Source organism: Sander lucioperca, chromosome 18 (assembly GCF_008315115.2).
Source record: "Sander lucioperca isolate FBNREF2018 chromosome 18, SLUC_FBN_1.2, whole genome shotgun sequence".
In the NCBI taxonomy this organism is placed as follows: Eukaryota; Metazoa; Chordata; class Actinopteri; order Perciformes; family Percidae; genus Sander; species Sander lucioperca.
In genome coordinates this window covers 79,082-105,519 of record NC_050190.1, presented here as the reverse complement: position 1 = coordinate 105,519, position 26,438 = coordinate 79,082, and the positions used below count along the sequence as shown (strand labels likewise).

At 41.9% G+C, this 26,438-nt stretch overlaps 1 long non-coding RNA gene and 2 gene segments (V, D, J or C); 1 reads left to right on the top strand and 2 right to left on the bottom strand.

Moving 5' to 3' along the window:
* Positions 1–155: 155 nt before the first annotated feature.
* Positions 156–1,353, bottom strand: LOC116036761. The segment is given in 2 exon segments: positions 156–959; positions 1,040–1,353. Coding segments are annotated over 2 exon segments (396 nt in total).
* On the top strand, positions 815–22,293 carry LOC118493753. The gene is made up of 3 exons (XR_004895745.1): positions 815–852; positions 6,752–6,755; positions 22,212–22,293. It is a non-coding gene; the product is annotated as an uncharacterized LOC118493753 (long non-coding RNA).
* On the bottom strand, positions 20,092–20,765 carry LOC116036750. The segment is given in 2 exon segments: positions 20,092–20,433; positions 20,511–20,765. Coding segments are annotated over 2 exon segments (396 nt in total).
* Positions 22,294–26,438: the final 4,145 nt, after the last annotated feature.

The following is a 26,438-nucleotide window of genomic DNA, read 5'->3' as shown; positions in this document are numbered from 1 at the left end:
AGTATATTAAATTGGGCTTGGGTCCTGTTGCTGTCAGGTGCAAGTCCCTATCTTTGGCAGTAGACACAGAGGGGATGGTAGTTTATGGATAACATGTTTTTTATTCTAGATTCTGTATTCAGTTGTCTGTCACAGAATACAGTACAGTCATTGTAACCATCGAACAGAGTGGTTCAATGCAGTTCTGCAATGCATGAAAAGGCAAATAGAAATGTCTACTGAAAATAAAGAGAAACATAATACATGCAGTAAGAAGTGTACATAATTAAATCAGCTCAGCACTGAATTAGATTCTACAAATGCCAGGACACCTGTTCAGTAGTATGGAGTACAATTATGTTAATTTCACATTTACTGTGACATTATTACTGCTGTAAAAAAAACATATTTAATGTTGCTACGCTCCAGTGTAAAAGTCATGAATTACACTGAATACTAACCACAAATCTTAGCACAGTCTACGTGTCTAGAGCTCCCCCTACAGATAATTAAAGACAAAGCTGTCTTTTATTCATTGTGACGAATATTGGGATCTAGCCCTAGATTGTACTTGAGGTCCCCCTACAGTACAGCAGATAGATAGACTCACTAATAGAGCCAACGGTCAACTGGGGTTTTTGTTCAGCTGTTGAATGTGTCTGTATCACTGTGTTGACTCACAGCACAGAAATACAAGCCTTTATCTTCTGGCTCCAGATTGTTCACTGTGAATGTCCCACTCTCAGTGTCAGGCTTGGTGGCTGAGAATTTGTCTTTGCTGAAATCTCCAAAATCATGATCGTCGAAGCCGTATCTTGTGAACACAATTAGTTTCATTGTTTCTCCTGGCAGCTGTCTGTACCAGTACATCTGGTTGTAGCCAGCATCCTTGGTGTGGCTGCAGTTTATTGTTGCATTGTCACCTTTTTTCCCCCACAGTATGTCCGGCGTCTGGGTGACATCACTCCCATCAGTTAGACCTGTGTGATTAACAGTAAAAAGTTACCATAAGTGGACATTTGTTCTCTGAAATAAACTTGCTGATATGAAAGTACTTAACCTTGTATGCAGAGTAGTGATATTAAAAAGCTGAGGCGTCCATGTTTGATAATGTCCATGTTCTAAAACTGAGTGTGTCATATATGTCTGTCAGTGTGATTACAGAGATATGTAGAACTGCAGGTGGGAGTGTCTCTGCAGAGTGTGACCTTCTCTGATCCTGTTAGCTGCTCTATAAGAACCTACACCGTCAGTTGGAGTGTAGATAGTTAGATATTAACTGGTGGTTCCCCTACATTCAGATCAGTAACACAACAAGCTGAGGAGGTCAGGTTTGATTATGGTGATGTACTGAACTGATCTTTCATAGTGATGGAAGATCAGGCTGTACAAAAATGTTATCAGTTTTCTTGTAAAACATGTTGTAAAAATGTGTCTTTATTACCATGTGTTGATCATTTGTAAATATAAAACAGAGTGTGATGAAAACAGTTTTGAGGGCAGTTGGTTCCAGGTGCTAGTTTAGAGATGTGATTTATTTTCAATATTCAGACAGTTATACTTGTTGGGAGTCTGTCACAGAATACACTACTGCCATTGTAACCATCAAGTAGGGCCCCATAATGTAATAAGCCATAATGTAATAAGCCATATTACATGAGAGGGTTTAATTTTGAGGTCTGAAATTGCTGAAGTAGGCTATAGGCCTCCTCAAGTGTAATATTGTGATTATACAACAAAATAAGTGATCAATCTGTATTCATATTGTGGAGCAATTTGCTCTTGAAATACAAAAAACAAAAAACAGACAGGATTTATAGTCCCTCCCTGTTTAGTAAACCAGCCAATTTACCGTGGGATTTATCAAACTGAATAAATCCCGCCCGCACATAAACACAAAACTGCTTTGCTTGCTCCATCGTGTTGTAAGTAAGACATCTGATGAAAAAGTTATTGTATTCATTAGCATGATTGCCGTACTGTTTAGTTCAAAAACATCCAAAACACCAAAGTATGAAGACACAGGGACCAGACGCAAGCTTTTATTTTGAAAAGTCGAAGCTCGGGGATCGCACCAGCCGGGAGGGCATGAGACGGGAGCATAGACTGTATATTAATAATATATTATATTAGGCTATGTTATTAATAATAATAATATGAATTTAATATACAGTCTATGGACGGGAGGGCATGAGACTGGCGTTCTCTTTTTACTATGCAGCCATACCCGACTGGAGAACTTCCGTTGTGTAATCTGGATGCAGCGTTTTTTTGTTGCATTTGTTTTCGGGTTTTTTTTTTTTATTTGCAATGGGTTTATGTATTTGGTTGTGTTGTGGTATTTGCAGCGCATTTATGTATTTAGTTGTGTTGTGTGCATTTGCAGCGTGATTGCTGAATGCTGTGCATGTGTTGTCAAATTAATGAAGTTGTTTTTCTTTTTGCATCGCTTCTTTTTTCGGGGTTTGTGTGCTTTTCTTTTTGCATTGTTTTTTATTTGCAGCGCGTTTATGTATTTGGTTGTGTTGTGTGTATTTGCAGCGTGTTTGCTGAATGCTGCGCATGTGTTGTCAAATTAATGAAGTTGTTTTCTTAATTTGCTTGTGTTTTGTCTATTTGCATGTGTTTTCTTAAGTTGCAGGGCGTTTGCCCCAGTCGGCCACCGTACCATACTGTTATCAGGATACAAAATTCCCTTACCTTATAATAACATGCAATTTGCTATCCCAATGTGTTTTGTATACATGAATCATTTTGCTGATATAATGTGTAATAGTGGAACATACAGTAGTTCATTGCAATAAAAGAGCAGAAATAGTAACCAGCTGTGGAGTCCATGTCTGACAGTGTCCATGTTCTAAAGTTCCAAGTCTCATATAGTGTAGTGTGCAGTGCAGAGATATGAAGAGCTGCAGGTGGGAGTGTCTCTACAGAGTGTGACCTTCTCTGATCCTGTTTGCTACTCTATCAAAACTCACACGGTGAATCAAAGTGTAACTGAGTATTTGTGGTCCTTGAGGTCCCCCTACAGTACATGAGACAATTGTAATAGTTATGAGTAGTATATTACATGCAGCTTTGGGGGGCAGGGGGGTAGGGGGTGCGCGCGCAGCTTTTTCTAGCGTTCTGATTGGTCAAAAAAAAAAAAAAAAAAAAAAAAAGTTTAAATAAATGAAATCGATATACCCCGGTTTGTTGTCCCCCCCGGAGCGGAAGGTTGTTGTCCCCCCTGAGCGGAAGGTAAGTATGTGCGAACCAGAGCCATGACTGCACGGAGTGGTCTGTTACAGTGTGGTGAAGTTTTAAAATCCTGTATTCCTAAAAGGGAGTCTGGCGCGGGGGTTAGCATATAGCTACCACGCCAGTCTGTATTGACGTTTCGCCGTCTGAATGCGTGATGACGTCGTCAACGGGTCCGCAACGGTGTGACGTGTTGGAGTTTATTTAGATACAGGTGTTAAAATGCAGGTGTCAGACCAATGGTTAGGGTTAAAAAAGTTATGGGCCCCCTATTACTGTATGACAGTCATAGAGGAGGGGTATGTAGGGGCTATGTCTAGTCATGTCTGGTCACTTTTTTACCTACTATTTTTAGCTAGCTAGCTAGCTTGTCAGTTCGGCTTGCCACCTTCGATCATCTCAAACAGCTCAACGGTGCCTTTTTATTTTCAAATCCTTTGAGGAAAAAGCAAGAGGGAAAAACGTCCTACAGTCATGTCTACAAAAGGTGAGTAATTTAAATATATATATATATATATATATATATATATATATATATATATATATATATATATATATATATATATATATATATATATATATATGTATATATATATATGTATATATATATATATATATATATATATATATATATATATATATATATATATATATATATGGTTATGTTATGTTTAAGCCTATTCTAAGATATTTCATTCACATCATTCATGAATTAAAACGTTTTGTGGAATATATGTTTATCTAGCTAGTTTGCACCACTAGGGCCTTCCCCAAAGATCAGGAGTCCCTGCTTGGGACGATGATTTTCAACAAGGTAAAATATATATATATATATATATATATAGATATAGATGTTGACAAGACATTGTTGTATAATGTGATGTTATGTCAATGCTTGGTCTTTCATGTATTCCTTTTGTTCTGTTTGTATGTAGGGAGACCTGTATTACAGAATATAAGCCATCTCCTAAACAAATCCGGTGGCTTAATAAGAAAAAGAAATCGAGCTGAAAACCCCAAGAAAGCTGAAATTGGGTAATTATCTACAAAAAATGTTTATGTGCTTTTTATTATTTATTTTAATGCAGGGGTTTTAGCTAACTAATGTCTATATGTTATCTTTTTGTTTAGGTTGCCTTTACCTCTACAAAAGCGAAGGTGCAGTGAGCTGGTTTCAATAGACCCCAGCATTGAAATCCCAGGGCCCCAACAGACCTGTGAACCACAGCAGCTATTTGAGGACAGTAGCATACCCAAACCAAAGCGGCTTCACCGAATAAGGAAGACCCTTATCGTGGTGAGTTGAAAAAAGAGCAATTAAACTGTGTATGTAATATTTAAAAGATGTTATTTTCTCACAAAGTGTGTGTGTGTGTGTGTGTGTGTGTGTCTCAGAAATCTCAGGCAAACCTCCCTCTCAAACCCTCATGTTCGACTGTTGCTTGTGATGAGGTCGCAACCGAGGACCTTAATTATGCTCTAGAGGTACCAAGTTTTGTATCTATCTGCATATACTATACTAATGAGCTAAACATATCTATCTATATATTAAAACTGTTTCCCTTTATGCTTTCAGACACTGAATGCCATTGCAGAGTTGCAGAGAGTGCATCCAGTGGCAGAGGAGTCATTCACGCAATCACTGGAGGTGTTAGATTTCCCCGAGAGGGCCGGTGATGAGCAGCAACAAGGAGGGGGGGTTTTACAACGTGGTGGCGTGGCAGATTTCCAGGACACGGCTGTGTCAACGGGACCCCCAGTCATAATTGCCCCAATACAAGGCCAATTTCAAAGTGGAGCAGAAGAGGTGAGTACCTGATAGTGTGTTTTATGGGTCTGTAGCATTCTTCACAATAACCCCCCATCAAATGTTTGAAGATGGGGTGTAGCCTTGCATTTATGATAGACTGTATGCAGGGGGCTGAAATGTTTGAAGGTGGGGGTGTAGCCTTGCATTTATGATAGGACGTACGCATGGGGCTCAAATGTTTGAAGGTGGGGGTGTAACCCTGCATTTATGATAGTCTGTATGCAGGGGTGGGCAAATGTTTGAAGGGGTGTGTGTGTGTGTGTGTGTGTGTGTGTGTGTGTGTGTGTGTGTGATTATTTAACCAAATGTGTTTTATTATCCCATAGGACACCCTTGAAGGAGAAAGCAAAGAATCGTCAGAGACAGACCACACATTGATTTCACCTAATGAGGAACCCCACCAGTGTCGTGGGAATGAAGGTGAATGTGACTGCATGTGTTTTCTTTCAGACACACCCATCAACCAGAGAACAGGAGTTTCCTATAATCACACCGTGTATGGAGCAGACAAGGTGTGCCCCAGGGCTCATGAATCAGCAAACGTGTCTGTAAATACAGACGACATTGATGAAGCATTTGAATGTGGACAAATATTGGATTGTTTTAGTGCTAGCAATAGTTTTGAAACATCTAACTCCATAAACCGGCCTGACGAGATAACATTATTACAAGGGGAGGCACTCTACGAATTCTGTGCCGAAACTACACGTCAACACACTGCGTTAGATGTGCTACACAATCAAGTAGAATCCAAAGATAATTTAAATTTTTTTTTGTAAATTGATAATTTACAAAAAAGAATCAGTAGTCTGGTGAATACAGTGACTACACCACCCTGCCTTATGGCTACTAATAATAATAACCAGCTGATTGTAGGATTTGATGGCCGGCTCCAACATCCATTCAGTGCCGTTATTAGTGGACCCTCAAACTGCGGAAAAACATATTTTGTCAAAGATATTATTGAAAATTCATCAACAGTAATATCACACAAGATCGATAACATCGTATACATTTATTCGTGCTGGCAACCCCTGTATGACCAGTTGCTTAAAACAGTGAATATAAATTTTGTGGAAGGTATCCCTGAGTCACTTTGTGATGACACCCTGCTCCCCCCTACTAAGAATAATCTGCTAGTAATTGATGACCTTATGAACCAGGCCAGCGGTAATTTAGAGGTACAGAATGTTTTTACAAAGTATGTTCACCACAGAAACCTTAGCTGTATATACCTGGTGCAGAATCTGTTTATTCAAGGCAAGGCCAGTCGTACAATCAGTTTGAACACAAACTACATGATATTATTTAAAAATCCTCGAGATCAAATTCAGATGAGTTTAATAGGCCGTCCGATGTTCCCAGGAAATAATACATTTTTTCTAGAAGCGTTTAACGATGCCACAAGTTCGCCATTTGGCTACCTGCTGATAGATTACAAATCCAAAACTCCAGATAATTTACGACTCAGAACAGCTGTGATATCGACACAACAGGTTGTATATGTCCCAAGAAAGCAAAGGGTTTAATAATGTCAATCCGTATGCAACGTAATTTCACACTGCTTGACCTTCTTCATAAGGCAGCACCCCGAGCTAGGGGCGTTATAGTGAAGAATGCTAGCCCAGATTTTATTAATGCACTTTGCGAAATAGCGCTGAACGTATTAAGAGGCAATATACTGCTGTCTACCACTCAGTACAGGTTGCTGAAAAAGAAGAGGAAGGTTATCAGACTAATTGCGGATAAAAAAGTCAAACATTTAAAAAAACAAAAAACAAAAAACAATTACTCAAACCGGTGGTTTTCTGTTACCTTTATTGGGGGCTGCAATCTCCTTCATCGCTAGTCTCATCAATAGGAACTAGCATGGAACATACGCAGAAAATGTTTCTGGTGCCACAGCAACAATTAGCAGCATTACAGCAGCATCAATCCTCAGACACACAAAACGCCTCTTTGCGGCAGTCTGTCCAAAATGAGTTGGACCGGGCCATGAGTGTTATATTGAGCCAGCCTGACATTAACGTATATGAAAAAACCAAAAAATATTCAATCGTTTTGCAAAAGTATCTAACCCTGGTAAAACAGGTCGAACGTGAGAAAAATGTAATTACACTATCCCTACCCAGCGATGCATCAAAGGATGAAGCCTCAAATGTTGAGTCACATGACGCTATCGCAGAAGACGATGTGATGAGATCAGAAGTATTGGCTCATATGCCTCCTAGGAATAAAGGCAATGCCGAATACATAATCACCTTTCTAGCCCGTAATAATGATAAGATCTCGTGGACAAATAGTGGGGAAATCGTTGTTGAAGATAAGACTGTGACAGGAAGTCATCTGTACGATCTACTGAAAAGCGTAACAACCCACAATAATGTTTCAGACCGTTTGAGGCCTAATGGGTGGACTGTTTTTTTAAAGACATTAGCACACTTAAACATACCTCTATCCGTAATTCCAAACACCGCTGTGCGTCGTGCTATTGCTGGATTTAAAGCAGGGGCCATTGTGACTCCTAATAGACCTCACACAGTGACTGATACACGCTCACCACTCATGTTCACACCTAGGTCTGTACGTACTGTCACACCCCTTAGACAGCCTTCATTGACAGGCACAAGCTCACCGCTCACCCCCAGATCAGGGCGTATAGCTTCACCCATGGTCAGTACACGGTGGGCTAGTTTTTGATTTTTATTGGCAAAGCTGACCAAAGACCTTTTAATGATTGTATTTTCTATTTTTCTATTTCACATATCGGTTGTTTTTTATTTTTAATGCTAAATTATACAATATTTTCCTATTGATTGTGACTGTAACACAGGAGAATGTTTCTACTTACTGTGTACACCTAAAATGCAGGCTAGTTTTTTTATCATCAAAAAGTTGCCCTAGGCATTTAATGATTGTGTTTTCTATTTTCTATTTTACATATTGATTGTTTTTATTTGTTAATGCTAAGTTTTGCATTATTTTCCTATTGACTGTGGTTGTGACACACTCAATGTTTTACTGTGAAAAGCCTAAAAAAGACATTATTGAATGTGTAACTGTGACAATATTGAATGTGGCACACTCTGATTTTATTTCTTTTCTTCCTTTAATCTATTTTCTATTTCGCATATTTCTTGTTTGTTTTTTTTAATTTGTAATACATTTTTACATTATTTTCCCATTGAAACATGGCAGTGACACAAGAAAGTGTTTATCCATACTGTGAAAACCTATAAAGCCATTATTGAATGTAAAACTGTGACAATAGTGTTTGTATTTCTCTATTAGTTTTTTCAAAACTATTCATGCGTTTTAACCCTGTTGTGTCTAATTGTTTTCAATGTATAGCCCTCTTTTTGAAAAGGTTTAAATAAAACAAAAAAAAAACTATTACAGAAATTGGTAAGACAATTATTTTTCACATATTTTTTATTGACTAAACAAGCACTATTACACAAACACTTCTACCTATATGTTGCACAACAAAACAAAATGTCAACAAAATGACTCACCATTGCATCGTTACAGATAAGATTAGAACCGTACATGTTCAATACTTTTGTATAAGACATTTTTTTCTGAATATTACATAAAAAGAAGATACAGTGATGGCCACAGGTTGTAGAATAGTTATTTTGCACTTGTACCCCTGAATGGTATATCTCCACACAATTTTTTAAGAGGAAATTACTGATCTCTGGTGGAAAAACAGCCAGGCTGTGTCCAAAGCTATCAAAGAACAAGCCTTGTTTGTTTGCGGTAAGGTATACCGCAAGCCAATGTTGACCCGGTTTATCACTTGTGTCAGTGTTCACATGGCATGACTCCTAAGAAATTTATGCCCCTTTTCATTCTTTTTCTAAGCACACTGGTAATCTCTATTGTATTCATGCTAGTAATGATCCAATAGGACTTGTCTCCGGTTAGATATTTCGATTACAGAATAACAGATCAGGGTCACCGTCCGTGGGAGTGGGTTATGGAAACGAGCTTCCAATCTCACATTGCCTGTCTTAATCAGTGATACATTTCCTGCCCCACCGCCGTCGGGCTCAAGATTGAAACAAAACAGCGTGTAACCACCCCCGAAATCTGATCGTGTTATGGCTAATGATCGGTCCCTTAAATGGCGTCCTGTTGATTCAACCATCTGATAATATTGTCGCACATACTGACCTCTTCGAAAATGAAGTTGAAAAGGGCGTGCAGGGTGAGGCTGTCCATCAGCGTATAGGCCTATAAATTCTGTATCATAGTGTCCGAAATTAAATGGGTTACGTGCGTATGATGCAGTGTATGCTTCATTATCAACAAAGCCTAAGACTATGAACAGACATTATTTTCACAGTGAATTGAACATTTCCTGGGGTCATCAGGGCAAAGTCATCTTTTGACCGGATGAATTTAAGCGACAAGTCTACACCGTTTAACATCAGCTTTTCCAGAAAAAACAAGTCGGCGTGTACCGGTGAAATTAATTCCAAAATACGGCTTTCACCAGTGTATGCCCCCCGTTGCTCTAACCCCAAATTATCGCCTGCAATGGATGTCTCGTCCATTTTCCCCCCCGTATCTTTACAGAATAGTCCGGTGCTAAACTCTGTATCTAGTGTTTCTTTTCCATAGTTCAGCAAACATTCAATAATTCCTCTATACGGGTATGTATTTGAAGACTGTGTAATCAATCTATCGCCCAGCATTATATCTACTTGAGAAAAAAGACTGCATCCAGGGTAGTTTATAAATCCCACATTGGCTGCATTAGCCAGCACTGTGCCGTCAGGATTTGTAATCCTTACACGCGTATACAGATATGAATCGTTAAGGTCTAAATAATCTTCTCCACTAGCAGATATGAAGAACTCTATAGGTCCACTGTCTGTTAGAGCAGACACAGGTGGTATTTCTAGGAAAGTTGATTTTTCAATAGATGCCTGGGTATACGGCACGGTGAACATATCTAGTTTGGTCTTAACACACTCTTCCGACTGATTATGAATGAACGCCATGATATTATTTTAGAATATGTCTTTTGCCAAGACCAGAGAGCGTCGACTCGGAGCTCTACGCCTTATGGAAGCTGTCTTCTTTTTGATGACTCTTCGTTTTTTGGTGGTGGTTTTACGTTTTCTAGATACCGCCTGGTTACGCCCACATCCTGGGGGGCTTCTTCTTAACGGTTTGCGTCTGTACACAATGAGACCATTTCCCTGCTGTCTGTTTGCTATGGTCTCCCGTACATTAGACACAACATCCCCAATAATACCCGTGGCAGCAGTTTTCAGATGCGGTTTGGCTAGATTAAAACCCTTTTTTAAAAGTGGAACAGCCATTCGGAACAGGTTTCTGAATAGTCCTCCTAAACCATTGCCGTATTGTGTGCTGGAACCTATATAGCCAGTGAGTTCTCCACCGGCCTGGTTCATATAGTAGGCTGTATATCTTCCATCATCTGAGGTGTATGCTTTGCGCATCATTTTTTAATGCTGCTTCACAGGCCTAAAATGTAGTTTGACAATGACTTTTCCGTATGAAAAGGGGATGTATTTATTCTGGTCGTCGCGTAAATCTATTTGAATGTCCGTAATAGTCGAGCGTGACAACGATGTGTAATGTGGCGTATCGTAACTCAAAGTGGGAATGCGTCGGGTCTCATCGGAGATATTTATACACCTGAGTAGTGGGACATGACTATCGCCAACTAACTGGTAGTCCACTATGTCGCTATAAATAAATATGTTATAGCGACCGGCGTGGATGTCTGCAGGCCTGGGGGCTACGCATTTAACACGAGGGCTGGAATGTATTTCCAACACAGTGTCAGGAATGAAGCCAAGAATCTCGGCCAAACGACCTGTAAAGGCTAAATGATACATCGCCCCGCCGATAAAGTAAACCCTGTTTGTAATATTGTTGTAGATCATGGCTATGTCTGCTGTCCCTAGACTAGCCTTGCACCTCATATTATACTCTTTAACAATGCTAGCCACTGAGTTATAACACCCGACCGCTAGTTCTATTTGGTATGTCTTTTTAGTTTTCGTCTCAAAAATTTCAACCTCTGCATCGTCTATGGTAAAGCTGGTCCATATCTGTGGGTACTGAATCTCTATGAGGCCTACCTCATAGGGCTGCTGAAATATTAACGGTTTTGCCAATTTTGTTCTGAACTGCCATATCTTATTGTTCGGATAAACTAAGGCTGAAGCATTACTGGGGAGCGTAACAAAAAATCCATTCTTATTCATTGTACCTCTGCCTTTCACTAGAGAGTTAGAATGACTAGTTTAAGTGTTTGTCATGCTAGCTTTATCTCACATCCAATATGTCTTTTTCAGCGATCCATGAATTGAATTTATCAGGCCATCCCAACCATTTCACCAGTACTATCTTTTTACGACCTACTTTCTTGCTATCAATTATTTTCTCTATTTTAAACACTTGTTTTTGTCTACAGTTATGGGTTGTAACTCGGCCTCATAAAATGTTCCAGTCAATAACTCCCCGCCAGTGTCTTTTAATATATAAACAGGGGGTGTCCTTCCGATGCATTTAGCTACGGTAAAAAATTCATCTGTAAACGTTTGCTCATAACCTTTCCTAAATACCCCCCTATGTTTTGACAACCTGACGGTGTCACCCTGCTGAAATTTAAAAGCAACCATTCCGGGGTGTTTCAGTTTGTATAGGTTGTTAAAGACTGTTTTCTCATTGTCTTTATTCACTGCAGAAGGAGCCATTTTTATTGACCTATGGTATGAATCGTTGTAAGCACTCACCAGATCTTGCACCACATCAATATATCTATGTGCGTTAACAGCTGTTAAATATCTCCACATACGAGTCTTAAAAGAGCGATTGAAATGTTCCACTACACTTGCCTTTGTCTCGTTTGATGTAGAGAAATTATGTATTTTGTATTTAGTCATCCCTCTCCTGGAACCATCACCTTATCGTGGTGGAGAGGTTTGTGTGTCCCTATGAACCTGAGGGCTGTGTTGTCTGGAGCTTTGTGCTGCTGGTAGGGTCTCCCAAGGCAAAGTGGTCTCAGGGGAGGGGCCAGACAAAGAATGGTTCAAAAACCCTATGAAAAAACGAGGTAGAGATGGAGTGACCCTGCTCGGAGGAAGCCCGGGGCCCCCGTCTGGAGCCAGGCCCAGATGGAGGGCCCAGATGGAGGGCCCGTCAGCGAGCATCTGGTGGCCGGGTTTGCCACGGAGCCCGGCCGGGCACAGCCCGAAAAAGCTACGTGGCACCTCTCTCTCCAACCCATGGGCCCACCACCTGTGGGAGGAACCGCTGGGGTCGGGTGCGTTGCCACATGGGTGGCAGTGAAGGTCAGGGGCCTCGACGGACACGACCCGGGCAGCAGACGCTGGCTCTGGGGACGTGGAACGTCACCTCTCTGTGGGGGAAGGAGCCGGAACTTGTGCGGGAGGTGGAGCGCTACCAGTTGGATCTGGTGGGGCTTACCTCTATGCACAGTCTTGGTTCTGGAACCATACTCCTGGATAGGGGTTGGACTCTTTTCTTCTCCGGAGTTGCCCAGGGTGTGAGGCGCCGGGCGGGTGTGGGGATACTCACAAGCCCCCGGCTGAGCGCCGCTACGTTGGAGTTTACCCCGGTGGACGAGAGGGTCGCCTCCCTACGCCTGCGGGTTGTGGGGGGGACTGTTGTTTGTGCGTATGCACCAAACAAGAGCTCGGAGTATTCGGCCTTCTTGGAGACCTTGAATGGAGTCCTGTATGGGGCTCCAGTGGGGGACTCCATAGTTCTGCTGGGGGACTTCAACGCGCACGTGGGAAATGATGGAGACACATGGAGAGGCGTGATTGGGAGGAACGGCCTCCCTGATCTAAACCAGAGTGGTTGTTTGTTGTTGGACTTCTGTGCTAGTCATGGATTGTCTATAACGAACACCATGTTCGAACATAGGGATGCTCATAAGTGTACTTGGTACCAGAGCACCCTAGGCCAAAGGTCAATGATCGATTTTATAATCGTTTCATCTGATCTGAGGCCGTATGTTTTGGACACTCGGGTGAAGAGAGGGGCAGAACTGTCAACTGATCACCATCTGGTGGTGAGTTGGGTCAGAGGGTGTGGGAAGACTCTGGACAGACCTGGTAAGCCCAAACGGGTAGTGCGGGTAAATTGGGAACGTCTGGAGGAGGCCCCTGTCCGACAGACTTTCAACTCACACCTCCGGTGGAGCTTTTCGTGCATCCCTGTGGAGGCTGGGGGCATTGAACCCGAGTGGACAATGTTCAAAGTTTCCATTGCTGAAGCTGCGGCGGGGAGCTGTGGTCTTAGGGTCTTAGGTGCCTCAAGGGGTGGTAACCCACGAACACCGTGGTGGACACCGGTGGTCAGGGAAGCCGTCCGACTGAAGAAGGAGTCTTTCCGGGATATGTTATCCCAGAGGACTCCGGAGGCAGTTGCAAGGTACCGAAGGGCCCGAAGGGCTGCAGCCTCTGCCGTGAAAGAGGCAAAGCAGCGGGTGTGGGAGAAGTTCGGAGAAGACATGGAGAAGGACTTTCGGTCGGCACCAAGGTGCTTCTGGAAAACCGTTCGCCACCTCAGGAGGGGGAAGCAGGGAACCATCCAAGCTGTGTACAGTAAGGATGGGACGCTGTTGACCTCAACTGAGGAGGTAATAGGGCGGTGGAAGGAGCACTTTGAGGAACTCCTAAATCCGACTAATACGCCCTCTATGGTAGAGGCAGAGCTGGAGGATGATGGGGGATTGTCGTCAATTTCCCTGGTGGAAGTTGCTGAGGTAGTTAAACAACTCCACAGTGGCAAAGCCCCAGGGATTGATGAGATCCGTCCAGAAATGCTTAAAGCTCTGGGTGTGGAGGGGTTGTCTTGGTTGACACGCCTCTTCAACATTGCGTGGAAGTCTGGGACGGTGCCTAAGGAGTGGCAGACCGGGGTGGTGGTTCCCCTTTTCAAAAAGGGGGACCAGAGGGTGTGTGCCAATTATAGGGGTATCACACTTCTCAGCCTCCCTGGTAAAGTCTTCTCCAAGGTGCTGGAAAGGAGGGTTCGGTCGATAGTCGAACCTCAGGTTGAAGAGGAACAATGCGGATTCCGTCCTGGTCGTGGAACAACGGACCAGATCTTTACTCTCGCAAGGATCCTGGAGGGAGCCTGGGAGTATGCCCAACCGGTCTACATGTGCTTTGTGGATCTGGAGAAGGCGTATGACCGGGTCCCCCGGGAGATACTGTGGGAGGTGCTGCGGGAGTATGGGGTGAGGGGGTCCCTTCTCAGGGCCATCCAATCTCTGTACGACCAAAGCGAGAGCTGTGTCCGGGTTCTCGGCAGTAAGTCGGACTCGTTTCAGGTGAGAGTTGGCCTCCGCCAGGGCTGCGCTTTGTCACCAATCCTGTTTGTAGTATTTATGGACAGGATATCGAGGCGTAGTCGGGGTGGAGAGGGGTTGCAGTTTGGTGAGCTGGGGATCTCATCGCTGCTTTTTGCGGATGATGTGGTCCTGATGGCATCGTCGGCCTGTGACCTTCAGCATTCACTGGATCGGTTCGCAGCCGAGTGTGAAGCGGCTGGGATGAGGATCAGCACCTCTAAATCTGAGGCCATGGTTCTCAGCAGGAAACCGATGGAGTGCCTTCTCCAGGTAGGGAATGAGTCCTTACCCCAAGTGAAGGAGTTCAAGTACCTTGGGGTATTGTTCGCGAGTGAGGGGACAATGGAGCGGGAGATTGGTCGGAGAATCGGCGCAGCGGGTGCGGTATTACACTCAATCTATCGCACCGTTGTGACGAAAAGAGAGCTGAGCCAGAAGGCAAAGCTCTCAATCTACCGGTCAGTTTTCGTTCCTACCCTCACCTATGGTCATGAAGGCTGGGTCATGACCGAAAGAACGAGATCCAGGGTACAAGCGGCCGAAATGGGTTTCCTCAGGAGGGTGGCTGGCGTCTCCCTTAGAGATAGGGTGAGAAGCTCAGTCATCCGTGAGGAGCTCGGAGTAGAGCCGCTGCTCCTTCGCGTCGAAAGGAGCCAGTTGAGGTGGTTCGGGCATCTGGTAAGGATGCCCCCTGGGCGCCTCCCTAGGGAGGTGTTCCAGGCACGTCCAGCTGGGAGGAGGCCTCGGGGAAGACCCAGGACTAGGTGGAGGGATTATATCTCCAACCTGGCCTGGGAACGCCTCGGGATCCCCCAGTCGGAGCTGGTTAATGTGGCTCGGGAAAGGGAAGTTTGGGGTCCCCTGCTGGAGGTGCTACCCCCGCGACCCGTTACCGGATAAGCGGAAGAAGATGGATGGATGGATGGTATTTAGTCATCAATCCTTGAAAGGCCTTATTATAGAACTCTTTTCCCTCATCTGTTTGAAGTTTCATATGCACCCGCCCTTGACACAATATTTCTTTAAAGGCACTTGTGACGGTGGCGCCAGATTTGTCTTTAAGACATCTGGCCCATGCATACTTAGAAAACACATCAATACAGGTTAATATATACCGAACGTTTTCGTTTTCCTCAGAATATTCAGTCATATCGACCAGATCGGCCTGAAATTGTGTATCGATACTATTAACAAGTACCCGGTTCCGGGGGAAAATGTCTCAAAGCCGGAGCGTGTAGAGTATACACATCCTGACGCGACAGAAACTTTTTAACTGTAGGTAATGGTGGAGTGACTCCCGTACATTCTTTGACTGCATTGCGAAGCTTATACACTCCCCCTAACCCCCCAGGGTGTGCGGGGTCATAATATATTTTTTGCATAACCCTCTCCATGATGCAGTTAGGACACAAGTGAGCACATTAGTTTTATGCCATCCTTTTTTATTCTACAACACACATAACAATTACACGGGCTGCGAAACCCCCTCTATTGCAGATAGAGTTTTGGCTAAAATGGATACATCCGTTTTACTGATTATGAATACATGTAGTTTTTGCAAATCATGTAAGACCTCGTTACATTGCTTTTCTTTGACATACAGACCCACCACATCTATAAGCATAGTGTACATAACCAGTATATGATATACTTTCAGCATCTTGAAATTGTGTGTGATGTTAGTTATGACTGTACAAAAGGTGTCTGCAACACTCTCACGAGTTATTAGTATTGATAACAACATTTGTATCAACTCATCCCAAGGAGTTCTGCTATACTGTCTTCTAACAAGATCCATCACTTTCTCCAGCCTACACACCTCGAGGCTATTGGCCCTACACATACTCTGGTACTTTTTAACATCATTCACATTGTTGGCTATGGCTTGATTTACAATACAGGATAAACGAACTATCATATATCGCTCACTGCTATGGTTATACATTACACGTAAACAATTCCCCATATCCACACTACGTTACTTTTTTCTCTCATATAAATCTCTCCAGTAGTCTCCAATCTCGCGAATTTCAGCAACTTTGACGACGTCCTCGCCAATCATAGTATCATACATTTCTCGTATTCTGACTGTGACATCTTCCACAGATTTCAACTCATACAAGACAGTTTCTGCTGCACCACGGATTCTTGCACCATCAGCCCAGAGCTGTTTCATAGCCAGAAAGCTCTGTACGACAGGGATAAATTTATCCGTTAACAGTCTTTTCATAATTTGTTGAAAATGTCTTACGTAGAAGCCCTCGGGTATACTACCCAAACACTTGTGTTATCTCTGACTAGGATGGTTGATCTGACAACCTGGACACACCTCCTCCCAATATTTGTAAAGTACTACATTGAGCAGATGTAGAGACACTGTTTTAACACTGTCTATAAACAATGTTGACACCATTCCTTCCGATTGATCATCCCCCACAATGTCTGAGCAAACATGTCCATCTGGCAGTTGTAAGACATCAGACGATTTGGGGAAAAACACATGTCCAAAGGGGTGTGGTGGAAGTGGTGGTGAGCAGATCAATAGAGAAGGTGGCAAAGGGGGGGACATCTGTGGTGGCGCCAGGAAGCGCTCAGGGGTTAGATATGATGATGATGATGAGGATGACAAGAGTGATTGAGGAGATCCGGTGACAGTCAGCGGTGCAAATATGCTGTGTTGGCTCGGAGGCGTCCCTGGTGATACACAGCTCCACTCCATACATTCTAGAGAAGGAAAAAAAATCCACACATTACAGTCCCAGTAAAAACACCCTAACAAAATAAAAAAGCTTTTTTAACTATTTTGAAATTAAATAGCACATACAAATAGACCCACCGTTTTACTAGTCTTTGTGTCTGACGATTTTAGGTCTATAAAGTGGTCGTGGGAGGGGCAGAGAGGGTTGTCCGCTGTCATCAAAGATTAACTTTTTTCTTATGGTCTCATGAGAGCTCCTTATTTGGGCTCTTCTGATGATATAATCAACCGTATCAAACTGCTTCTTCAGAATCTCCAGTCACACCATTGTATAAAGAAGCCGTTTTTAAACCACTTGTTGCATTCAGCATTAGAAACAGGATATGGCTTTAACAACCATTCTTCACGACCTCTGGCTGCAACAACTTTCTCTTTTTCCTCGCATACACTTAGGAAGATAAAATCCTCAGCAGATCTTGTGAAACGGTCTGCTTCCACACGGTAGATTTTGCTTGCTCTGCTGCTATCCCACTGGGACACATACACCATCTCAGGGAATCCAGGGTTGTCCAGATCCTTACAGACAACATCCCTAAAAAGCTTCCAGTCTTTCACCGAGATTGTACACTCTGTTTTAGCATTGCTAGGTAACTCCGCAACAACGCTAGTGTACACAGATAATGTCTCATACCCCTCACTGTATCGAATGGAGTAGAAATATCCATTGACACCATCACATTCCATATCAGCTGTACACGACTCTATCATGCTGGGCGTAAAGATCTCTGGCTGGGCTCTCTTTTTCTGAGGTGCCCTACTCAAAGCAAAAGGGGTATCTATAATATCAACACCTTCTCCAGTATTAGATGATCCCTTTCGGGATGCACGATTCAGTTCAAATGTACTGGGTCTCAGTTCAAATGTACTGGGTCTCAGTTCAAATGTACTGGGTCTCAATTCAAATGTACTGGTAGAGCGTGTATCAAGCGTACCTTCTTCACCAGATGATCCAGTTTGGTGTCCAAATAGGCGTGTAGACATGGCTGTAAGACGTTTATCCTATTGTTTTTTCCCCAAAGGAGTTGAAAATAAAAATGCAACGTTGAGCTGTTTGAGATGATCGAAGGTGGCAAGCCGAACTGACAAGCTAGCTAGCTCGCTGAAAACAGTAGGTAAAAAAGTGACCAGACATGCCTAGACATAGCCCCTACATACCCCTCCTCTATGACTGTCACACAGTAATAGGGATTGCGTGAATGACTCCTCTGCCACTGGATGCACTCTCTGCAACTCTGCAACGGCATTCAGTGTCTGAAAGCATAAAGGGAAACAGTTTTAATTAGATAGATATGTTTAGTTCATTAGTATAGTATATGCAGATAGACACAAAACTTGGTACCTCTAGAGCATAATTAAGGTCCTCGGTTGCTACCTCGTCACAAGCAACGGTCGAACATGAAGGTTTGAGAGGGAGGTTTGCCTGAGATTTCTGAGACACATACACACACACACACACACACACACACACACACACACACACACTTTGTGAGAAAATAACATCTTTTAAATATTACATACACAGTTTAATTGCTCTTTTTTCAACTCACCACGATAAGGGTCTTCCTTATTCGGTGAAGCCACTTTGGTTTGGGTATGCTACTGTCCTCAAATAGCTGCTGTGGTTCACAGGTCTGTTGGGGCCCTGGGATTTCAATGCTGAGGTCTATTGAAACCAGCTCACTGCACCTTCGCTTTTGTAGAGGTAAAGGCAACCTAAACAAAAAGATAACATATAGACATTAGTTAGCTAAAACCCCTGCATTAAAATAAATAATAAAAAGCACATAAACATTTTTTGTAGATAATTACCCAATTTCAGCTTTCTTGGGGTTTTCAGCTCGATTTCTTTTTCTTATTAAGCCACCGGATTTGTTTAGGAGATGGCTTATATTCTGTAATACAGGTCTCCCTACATACAAACAGAACAAAAGGAATACATGAAAGACCAAGCATTGACATAACATCACATTATACAACAATGTCTTGTCAACATCTATATCTATATATATATATATATATATTTTACCTTGTTGAAAATCATCGTCATCGTCCCAAGCAGGTTTGCTCCTGATCTTTGGGGAAGGCCCTAGTGGTGCAAACTAGCTAGATAAACATATATTCCACAAAACGTTTTAATTCATGAATGATGTGAATGAAATATCTTAGAATAGGCTTAAACATAACATATATATATATATATATATTATTATTTTTTTTTTTTTTAAATTACTCACCTTTTTAGACATGACTGTAGGACGTTTTTTCCTCTTGCTTTTTCCTCAAAGGATTTGAAAGTAAAAAGGCACCGTTGAGCTGTTTGAGATGATCGAAGGTGGCAAGCCGAACTGACAAGCTAGCTAGCTAGCTAAAAACAGTAGGTAAAAAAAGTGACCAGACATGACTAGACATAGCCGATTATACCCCCTACATACCCCTCCTCTATGACCGTCATACAGTAATAGGGGGCCCATAACTTTTTAACCCTAACCATTGGTCTAACACCTGCATTTTAACACCTGTATCTAAATAAACTCCAACACGTCACACCGTTGCGGACCCGTTGATGACGTCATCACGCATTCAGACGGCGAAACGTCAATACAGACTGGGGTGGTAGCTATATGCTAACCCCCGCGCCAGACTCACTTTTAGGAATACAGGATTTTAAAACTTCACCACACTGTAACAGACCACTCCATGCAGTCACAGCTCTGGTTCGCACATACTTACCTTCCGCTCAGGGGGGACAACAAACCGGGGTATATCGATTTCATTTATTTCAATTTTTGTTTTTTGTTTTTTTTTTTCATTTTTTTTTTTTTTTTCGACCAATCAGAACGCTAGAAAAAGCTGCGCGCGCACCCCCTACCCCCCTGCCCCCCAAAGCTGCATGTAATATACTACTGTTATGTTAACGGTGCACTAGGGTTTTTGTTCAGCTGTTGAATGTGTCTGTATCACTGTGTTCACTCACAGCACAGAAATACAAGCCTTTATCTTCTGGCTCCAGATTGTTCACTGTGAATGTCCCATTCTCAGCATGAGTCTTGGTGGCTGAGAATTTCTCTTTGCTGAAATCTCCAAAATCATGATCATCGAAGCCGGATCTTGTGAAAACGATTAGTTTCATTGTTTCCCCTGGCAGCTGTCTGTACCAGTACATCTGGTTGTAGAAAGCACCCTTGGTGTGGCTGCAGTTCATTGTTGAACTGTCGCCCTTTTTCCCCCACAGTATGTCCGGCGTCTGGGTGACATCACTCCCATCAGTTAGACCTGTGTGTTTAACAGTAAAACGTTACCATAAGACATTTGTTCTCTGAAATAAACTTGCTGATATTAAAGTACTTAACCTTGTATGCAGAACAGTGATATTAAAAAGCTGAGGCGTCCATGTTTGATAATGTCCATGTTCTAAAACTGAGTGTGTCATATACCGTACGTCTGTCGGTGTGGTTACAGAGATATGAAGAACTGCAGGTGGGAGTGTCTCTGCAGAGTGTGACCTTCTCTGATCCTCTTAGCTGCTCTATCAAAACCCACATGGTGAATCAAAGTGTAACTGAGTATTTGTGGTCATTGAGGTCCCCCTACAGTATAGCAGATAGATAGACTCACTAATAGAGCCAACGGTGCACTGGGGTTTTTGTTCAGCTGTTGAATTTGTCTGTATCACTGTGTTTACTCACAGGACAGAAATACAAGCCTTTATCTTCTGGCTCCAGATTGTTCACTGTGAATGTCCCACTCTCAGCGTTAGGTTTGGTGGCTGAGAATTTCTCTTTGCTGAAATCTCCAAAATCATGATCGTTGTTGATGCGCCAATTGTTGTGAACACTATTAGTTTCATTGTTTCTCCTGGCAGCTGTCTGTCCCAGTACATCTGCGGCCTGTTTCACAAAAGCAGAATATATAAATCCAGGATAACCGATAAAGCGAGGCTTGACCTAGTCTAATCTGTGCATCCTGGCTTGGTGCGTTTCACGAAGGCCAAGCCAGGCTGAGGAGGAGCAACTAGGTTGAGCCAGGATGAAGTAATTCAGATAGATGCGCGTCCACGGCTTTCCTCAAAAGACCGCGAGGTCGATCACAGATTTACTGATGCCAAAATGGAGAATACGCATTGTACATACTTTATACTGAGTGAGCAGCAGCTTCTTGTGGAAGTATGATGACATGAAACACATTTGTATAAAAAGAAAAGAAACACGGCCGCTGTAATTAAACAGCGAGAGAAAGCGTTAATAGTTGAACTCTTTGTCGTAAAAGTAAGCGGAAGATAATGTATGTACATGAATGTACAGTAGCCTACATCATAGTTACTGGTCCAGTGAACTAAGACTATAGTTTCGGAGGATTGTACAATTAGGTTATGTTCTTTAAATTGTACAATCCTCCCAAATTATAGTCCCAGTTTACTGGACAACACAAATTGTGTGCTAAGAATGCCAAATACAATGCACATGGAAGCGGAACAAACATGATCCTTATTGTTAAAGAATTAAAAAAAAATAATCAACTAAAATAATTCAAGGTGCATTGGTCAACTATAGAAATGTACAGCATTGTACATATTGCCCTTAGTAACAGACTTAATTTAAAACACATTTGGAATTTTATCAGCCTTTTCGAATTATCTCAACAACTGCTATAATATATTCATCAAACTTCTAACAACAATATGAACAGCAGTCTTCTTCCAGCAATATAACAGTAACAATGACTGTCAAATGAATAATTATAAAAAAAAATAATGGTCACAACTTTAAATAATAACAGTACTTAAATGAACAGCAATATGCACCTGTTGTATTTTAATCCAGGCTGATAACAATAGGGTAAAACCACTGCTGGGTGATCAGAAAAGGCTCCAGGATTAATAAATCCTGGCTGTTAGCCTGGTCGGGAGCAGGCTAGCTGCACATAATAAATCTCCATGGTGATTTATGTGCCTCCGCTTTCGTGAAACCGAGTCAAGGTTGAATTCATCCAGGATAATGGGGAAATCCCGGCTTAATCCCTTATCTTGCTTTTGTGAAACAGGCCCCTGGTAGTACTGAGCACCCTTGGTGTGGCTGCAGTTCATTGTTGCACTGTCCTCCTGTTGTTTCCAAAGTATGGAGGTCTAGGTGACATCACTCCCATCAGCTAGACCTGTGTGTTTAACAATAAAAGGGTCCATAGTGAACTTTTGTTGTTTGATTCTACTTATATTCTCTGACATCACATCTACAGCAAAAACATAAAACAAAATAAGTCTATGTAAACATGTGGATTTGATTGTAGTACACAGCAGAAAGACTGATAATGTGAGCAGACCTCGTTTAATGATGAGATTATCCATGTTCTGCAGGAATGTGTGTCATCCTGTTAGCAGTATAAAAGTACAATGTATAGATGGTGGTATAAGTGGTACGGGGGATCCCCCTACAGTACGTTACATACTTTCACTTGCATACTGATCAGTATCACTGAGAAGCTGAAGAGTCTAGTCAGATACATTTTATAAAGACAAGACCAACTAGACTCTTTAGCTTTTCAGTGTTACTGATAATACTAGATTCAAGTTGGACTGACATAACTAAAAAGTGCAGCAAAATTATAAAAAGTCTGTTTATTACCTAAAACTAGGGGTTGGGGACAAATTGATATAGCACAGTATTGCAATATTTCTTTGTGGCAATACTGTATCGATACATGGATGCCAAGTATCAATCTTTTCTTATATAAATTGGACATGAGAATTTCATTTTGCAGCGGTAAAATTGAAGTAAGATGAACAAACAATGAAATGTATGTTATTAGATAACAATGTTAAAGTTTTCCTTTGGGGACATCATTTGTGTTCTGTGACTTTCTTTCAGATCCTACAGTTTTTATATTGACTTGAGGGGAATCTGCAGCACTGTGCCGACTGGCAGCACAGAAATACACACCGTTGTCATTTAATGACAGATCAGAAACGCTGAGGCGGGAATTTGAACGGCCTACTCCATCAAAGCGGATTTTTCCTTTCACGTCATCCTCGAGATTTATAAAATTTACATTCAGATATCCCAGAAGCTTTAGAGCTCCTTGTTCTTCCTGTTTGTACCAGAGAATTTGATCATAATTTGTTATGCTGTGTGAACAGTTGATCTCACTGGCAACCGATTCATTATTTCTCTCTTAATGATGAAAGGAGGCGTTTGGAAGACACTGTTAATGTGAGAGGCACCTGTGGGGGGAAAAAAACACATTTTAGATACTAAAGTCATTACATAATATGTTACTTTGTTTGCTGTATTTTCTCTCACCCTTAATCCATGGCAGATAAAAGAAGCAAAGCATGAAGAGCATTAACATCATGTTAAAGACGACGTGACGCTCTGTCAGCTTTCTGTTCAGGTCCTGTCAGCTCAGCACCTGCAGAAGAGAGCATGTCACTGGTCACTGTTACATTAGGATGAACAGGGGAGGTGTCTGTTATCTACATCACAGCTACACTCACCTAAAGGATTATTAGGAACACCTGTAAGATTTCTCGTTAATGCAAGTATCTAATCAGCCAATCACATGGCAGCTGCTTCAATGCATTTAGGGGTGTCGTCCAGGTCTAGACAATCTCCTGAATTCCAAACTGAATGTCAGAATGGGAAAGAAAGGTGATCCAAGCAACTTTGAGCGTGGCATGGTTGTTGGTGCCAGACAAGCTGGTCTGAGTATTTCACAATCTGCTCAGTTACTGGGATTATTACGCACAACCATTTCTAGGGTTTACAAAGAATGGTCTGAAAAAGGAAAAACATCCAGTATGCTGTAGTCCTGGGGGGGCGAAAATGCCTTGTTAATGCTAGAGGTCAGAGGAGAACGGGCCGAGTGATTCTAGCTGATAGAAGATCAACTTTGACTCAAATAACGACTCGTTACAACCGAGGTATGCAGCAAAGCATTTGTGAAGCCACAACACGAACAACCTTGAGGCGGATGGGCTACACCAGCAGAAGACCCCACCGGGTACCAGTCATCTCCATTAAAAATAGAAAAATGAGTCTACAATTTGCACAAGCTCACCAAAATTGGACAGTTGAAGACTGTAAAAATGTTGCCTGGTCTGATGAGTCTCGATTTCTGTTGAGACATTCAGATGGTAGAGTCAGAATTTGGCGTAAAGAGAATGAGAACATGGATCCCTCATGCCATGTTACCACTGGGCGGGCTGGTGGTGGTGGTGTAATGGTGTGGGGGATGTTTTCTTGCCACATTTTAGGCCCCTTAGTACCAATTGGGCATCGTTTAAATGCGACAGCCTACCTGAGTATTGTTTCTGACCATGTCCATCCTTTTATGACCACCATGTACCCATCCCCTGATGGCTACTTCCAGCAGGATAATACACCATGTCACAAAGCTTGAATCATTTCAAATTGGTTTCTTCAACATGACAATGAGTTCACTGTACTAAAATGGCCCCCACAGTCACAAGATCTTAACCCATTAGAACATCTTTGGGATGTGGTGGAACGGGAGCTTTGTGCCCTGGATGTGCATCCTACAAATCAATCAACTGCAAGATGCTATCCTATCAATATGGGCCAACATTTCTAAAGACTGCTTCCAGCACCTTGTTGAATCAATGCAACGAAGAATTAAGGCAGTTCGGAAGGCAAAAGGGTGTCAACCACGGTATTAGTATGGTGTTCCTAATAATCCTTTAGGTGAGTGTATCTTCATTAGCACTGTGTTGATGCTGTCCATCAGAGTGCAAGTTGTTATCCCCGTTTTATTTGTTGAAGTATGTCTCCCCCTGCTGGTGTGGAACAAACTGTTGGTGGATTCAGTTAGTGAAAACTTTTTTGCAGTTTGACCATAAAACGTTTGGTAACACTTTACTTGAAGGTATCTACATAATAGTGACATGACACTGTCATGACACATTCATGACACATGAACCCTAACACTAACCATAACTTGTCATGGCAAAACCGAATGACACTTACTAAAAGAAGTGTTATGTCGTAAACGTTTACGACTTGTTTATAATGTTTATGACACGTTCATGACAGTGTCATGTCACTCTTATGTAGATACCTTCAAGTAAAGTGTAACCAAAAGTTTTTCCCTTGAAGAGAAATAAAAACAATATAACATTCAGAGGTGGCTTTGGATGGCTTTTCTGTGTATAGGAAGGATAGAAATAGGTTTGGTGGAGGGGTGGCTATCTTTATACGTGACCACTTTCCAGTAAAAACACGCCATGACCTTAACCTACATGACAGTGAGGCTATATGGCTTCAAGTGCAATTGCCGCACTTGAAGCCTATCTTGATTGGCTGCTGTTATAGGGCTCCAAGCTCGACAATACAGTACTTGGACTGTTTATGTGCCATGTTGGATAGGGCTACAGAGGAAACTAGAGAACTGTACCTACTAGGTGACCTGAATATTGATTGGCTATCTGAGAATTGCCCGTTGAAGAATCGGCTCTTGTCTATGGCTAATACCTGTGGATTATCTCAATTAATATTTCAACCAACAAAAATCGCTGTTAATCACACTGAGGTCAAATCTTCATCATGCATTGATCATATTTATACTAACGCTCCAGATATGTGCTCCAAACCTGTGCTCCAAACCTGTGTCTATTCCAGTGGGTTTCAGTGACCATAATGTTGTTGCTGTCTCTAGGAGAACGAAGTTGCCTAAAAATAATGCAAAAATAATTTTTACTAGATCCTATAAGAAATTTGATCAAGAGGCTTTTCTTGGGGAACTTAATATCATTCCTTGGGCTAATGTATGTGATGTTGAGGATACTGAACTTGCTTTAAAAATTTTCATGGACTATTTTATGATTATTGCTAATAGACATGCCCCTTTCAAGAAATTTACTGTTAAAGCCAAAGGTGCTCAGTGGATAGATGATTCATTAAAGAAACTAATGAATTTGAGAAATGATGCCAAGAATGTTGCAGTCTTATCAAGTGCACATGATGATATAAAAGATTATCGCAAATTAAGAAATCAGGTCTGCAAAATGAACAGAGAAAAAAAACTAAAAACTTTTTATCAACAGAGAATTTCTGAAAGTGGTCAAGATAGTAAAAAAATATGGAAAGTTTTGAATGAAATCATGGGTAAAAAAAAAAACAGCTCAGATTTCTTCCTTTGTGGAACTAGATGGTGCGTATTTAACTAAACCTCTTCATATCGCAAATTATTTTAATGATTATTTTATTGACAAGACCTCCAAGCTCATGGACACTACTGTTAAATACAATTCAGAAGAGCTTATAAGAAAT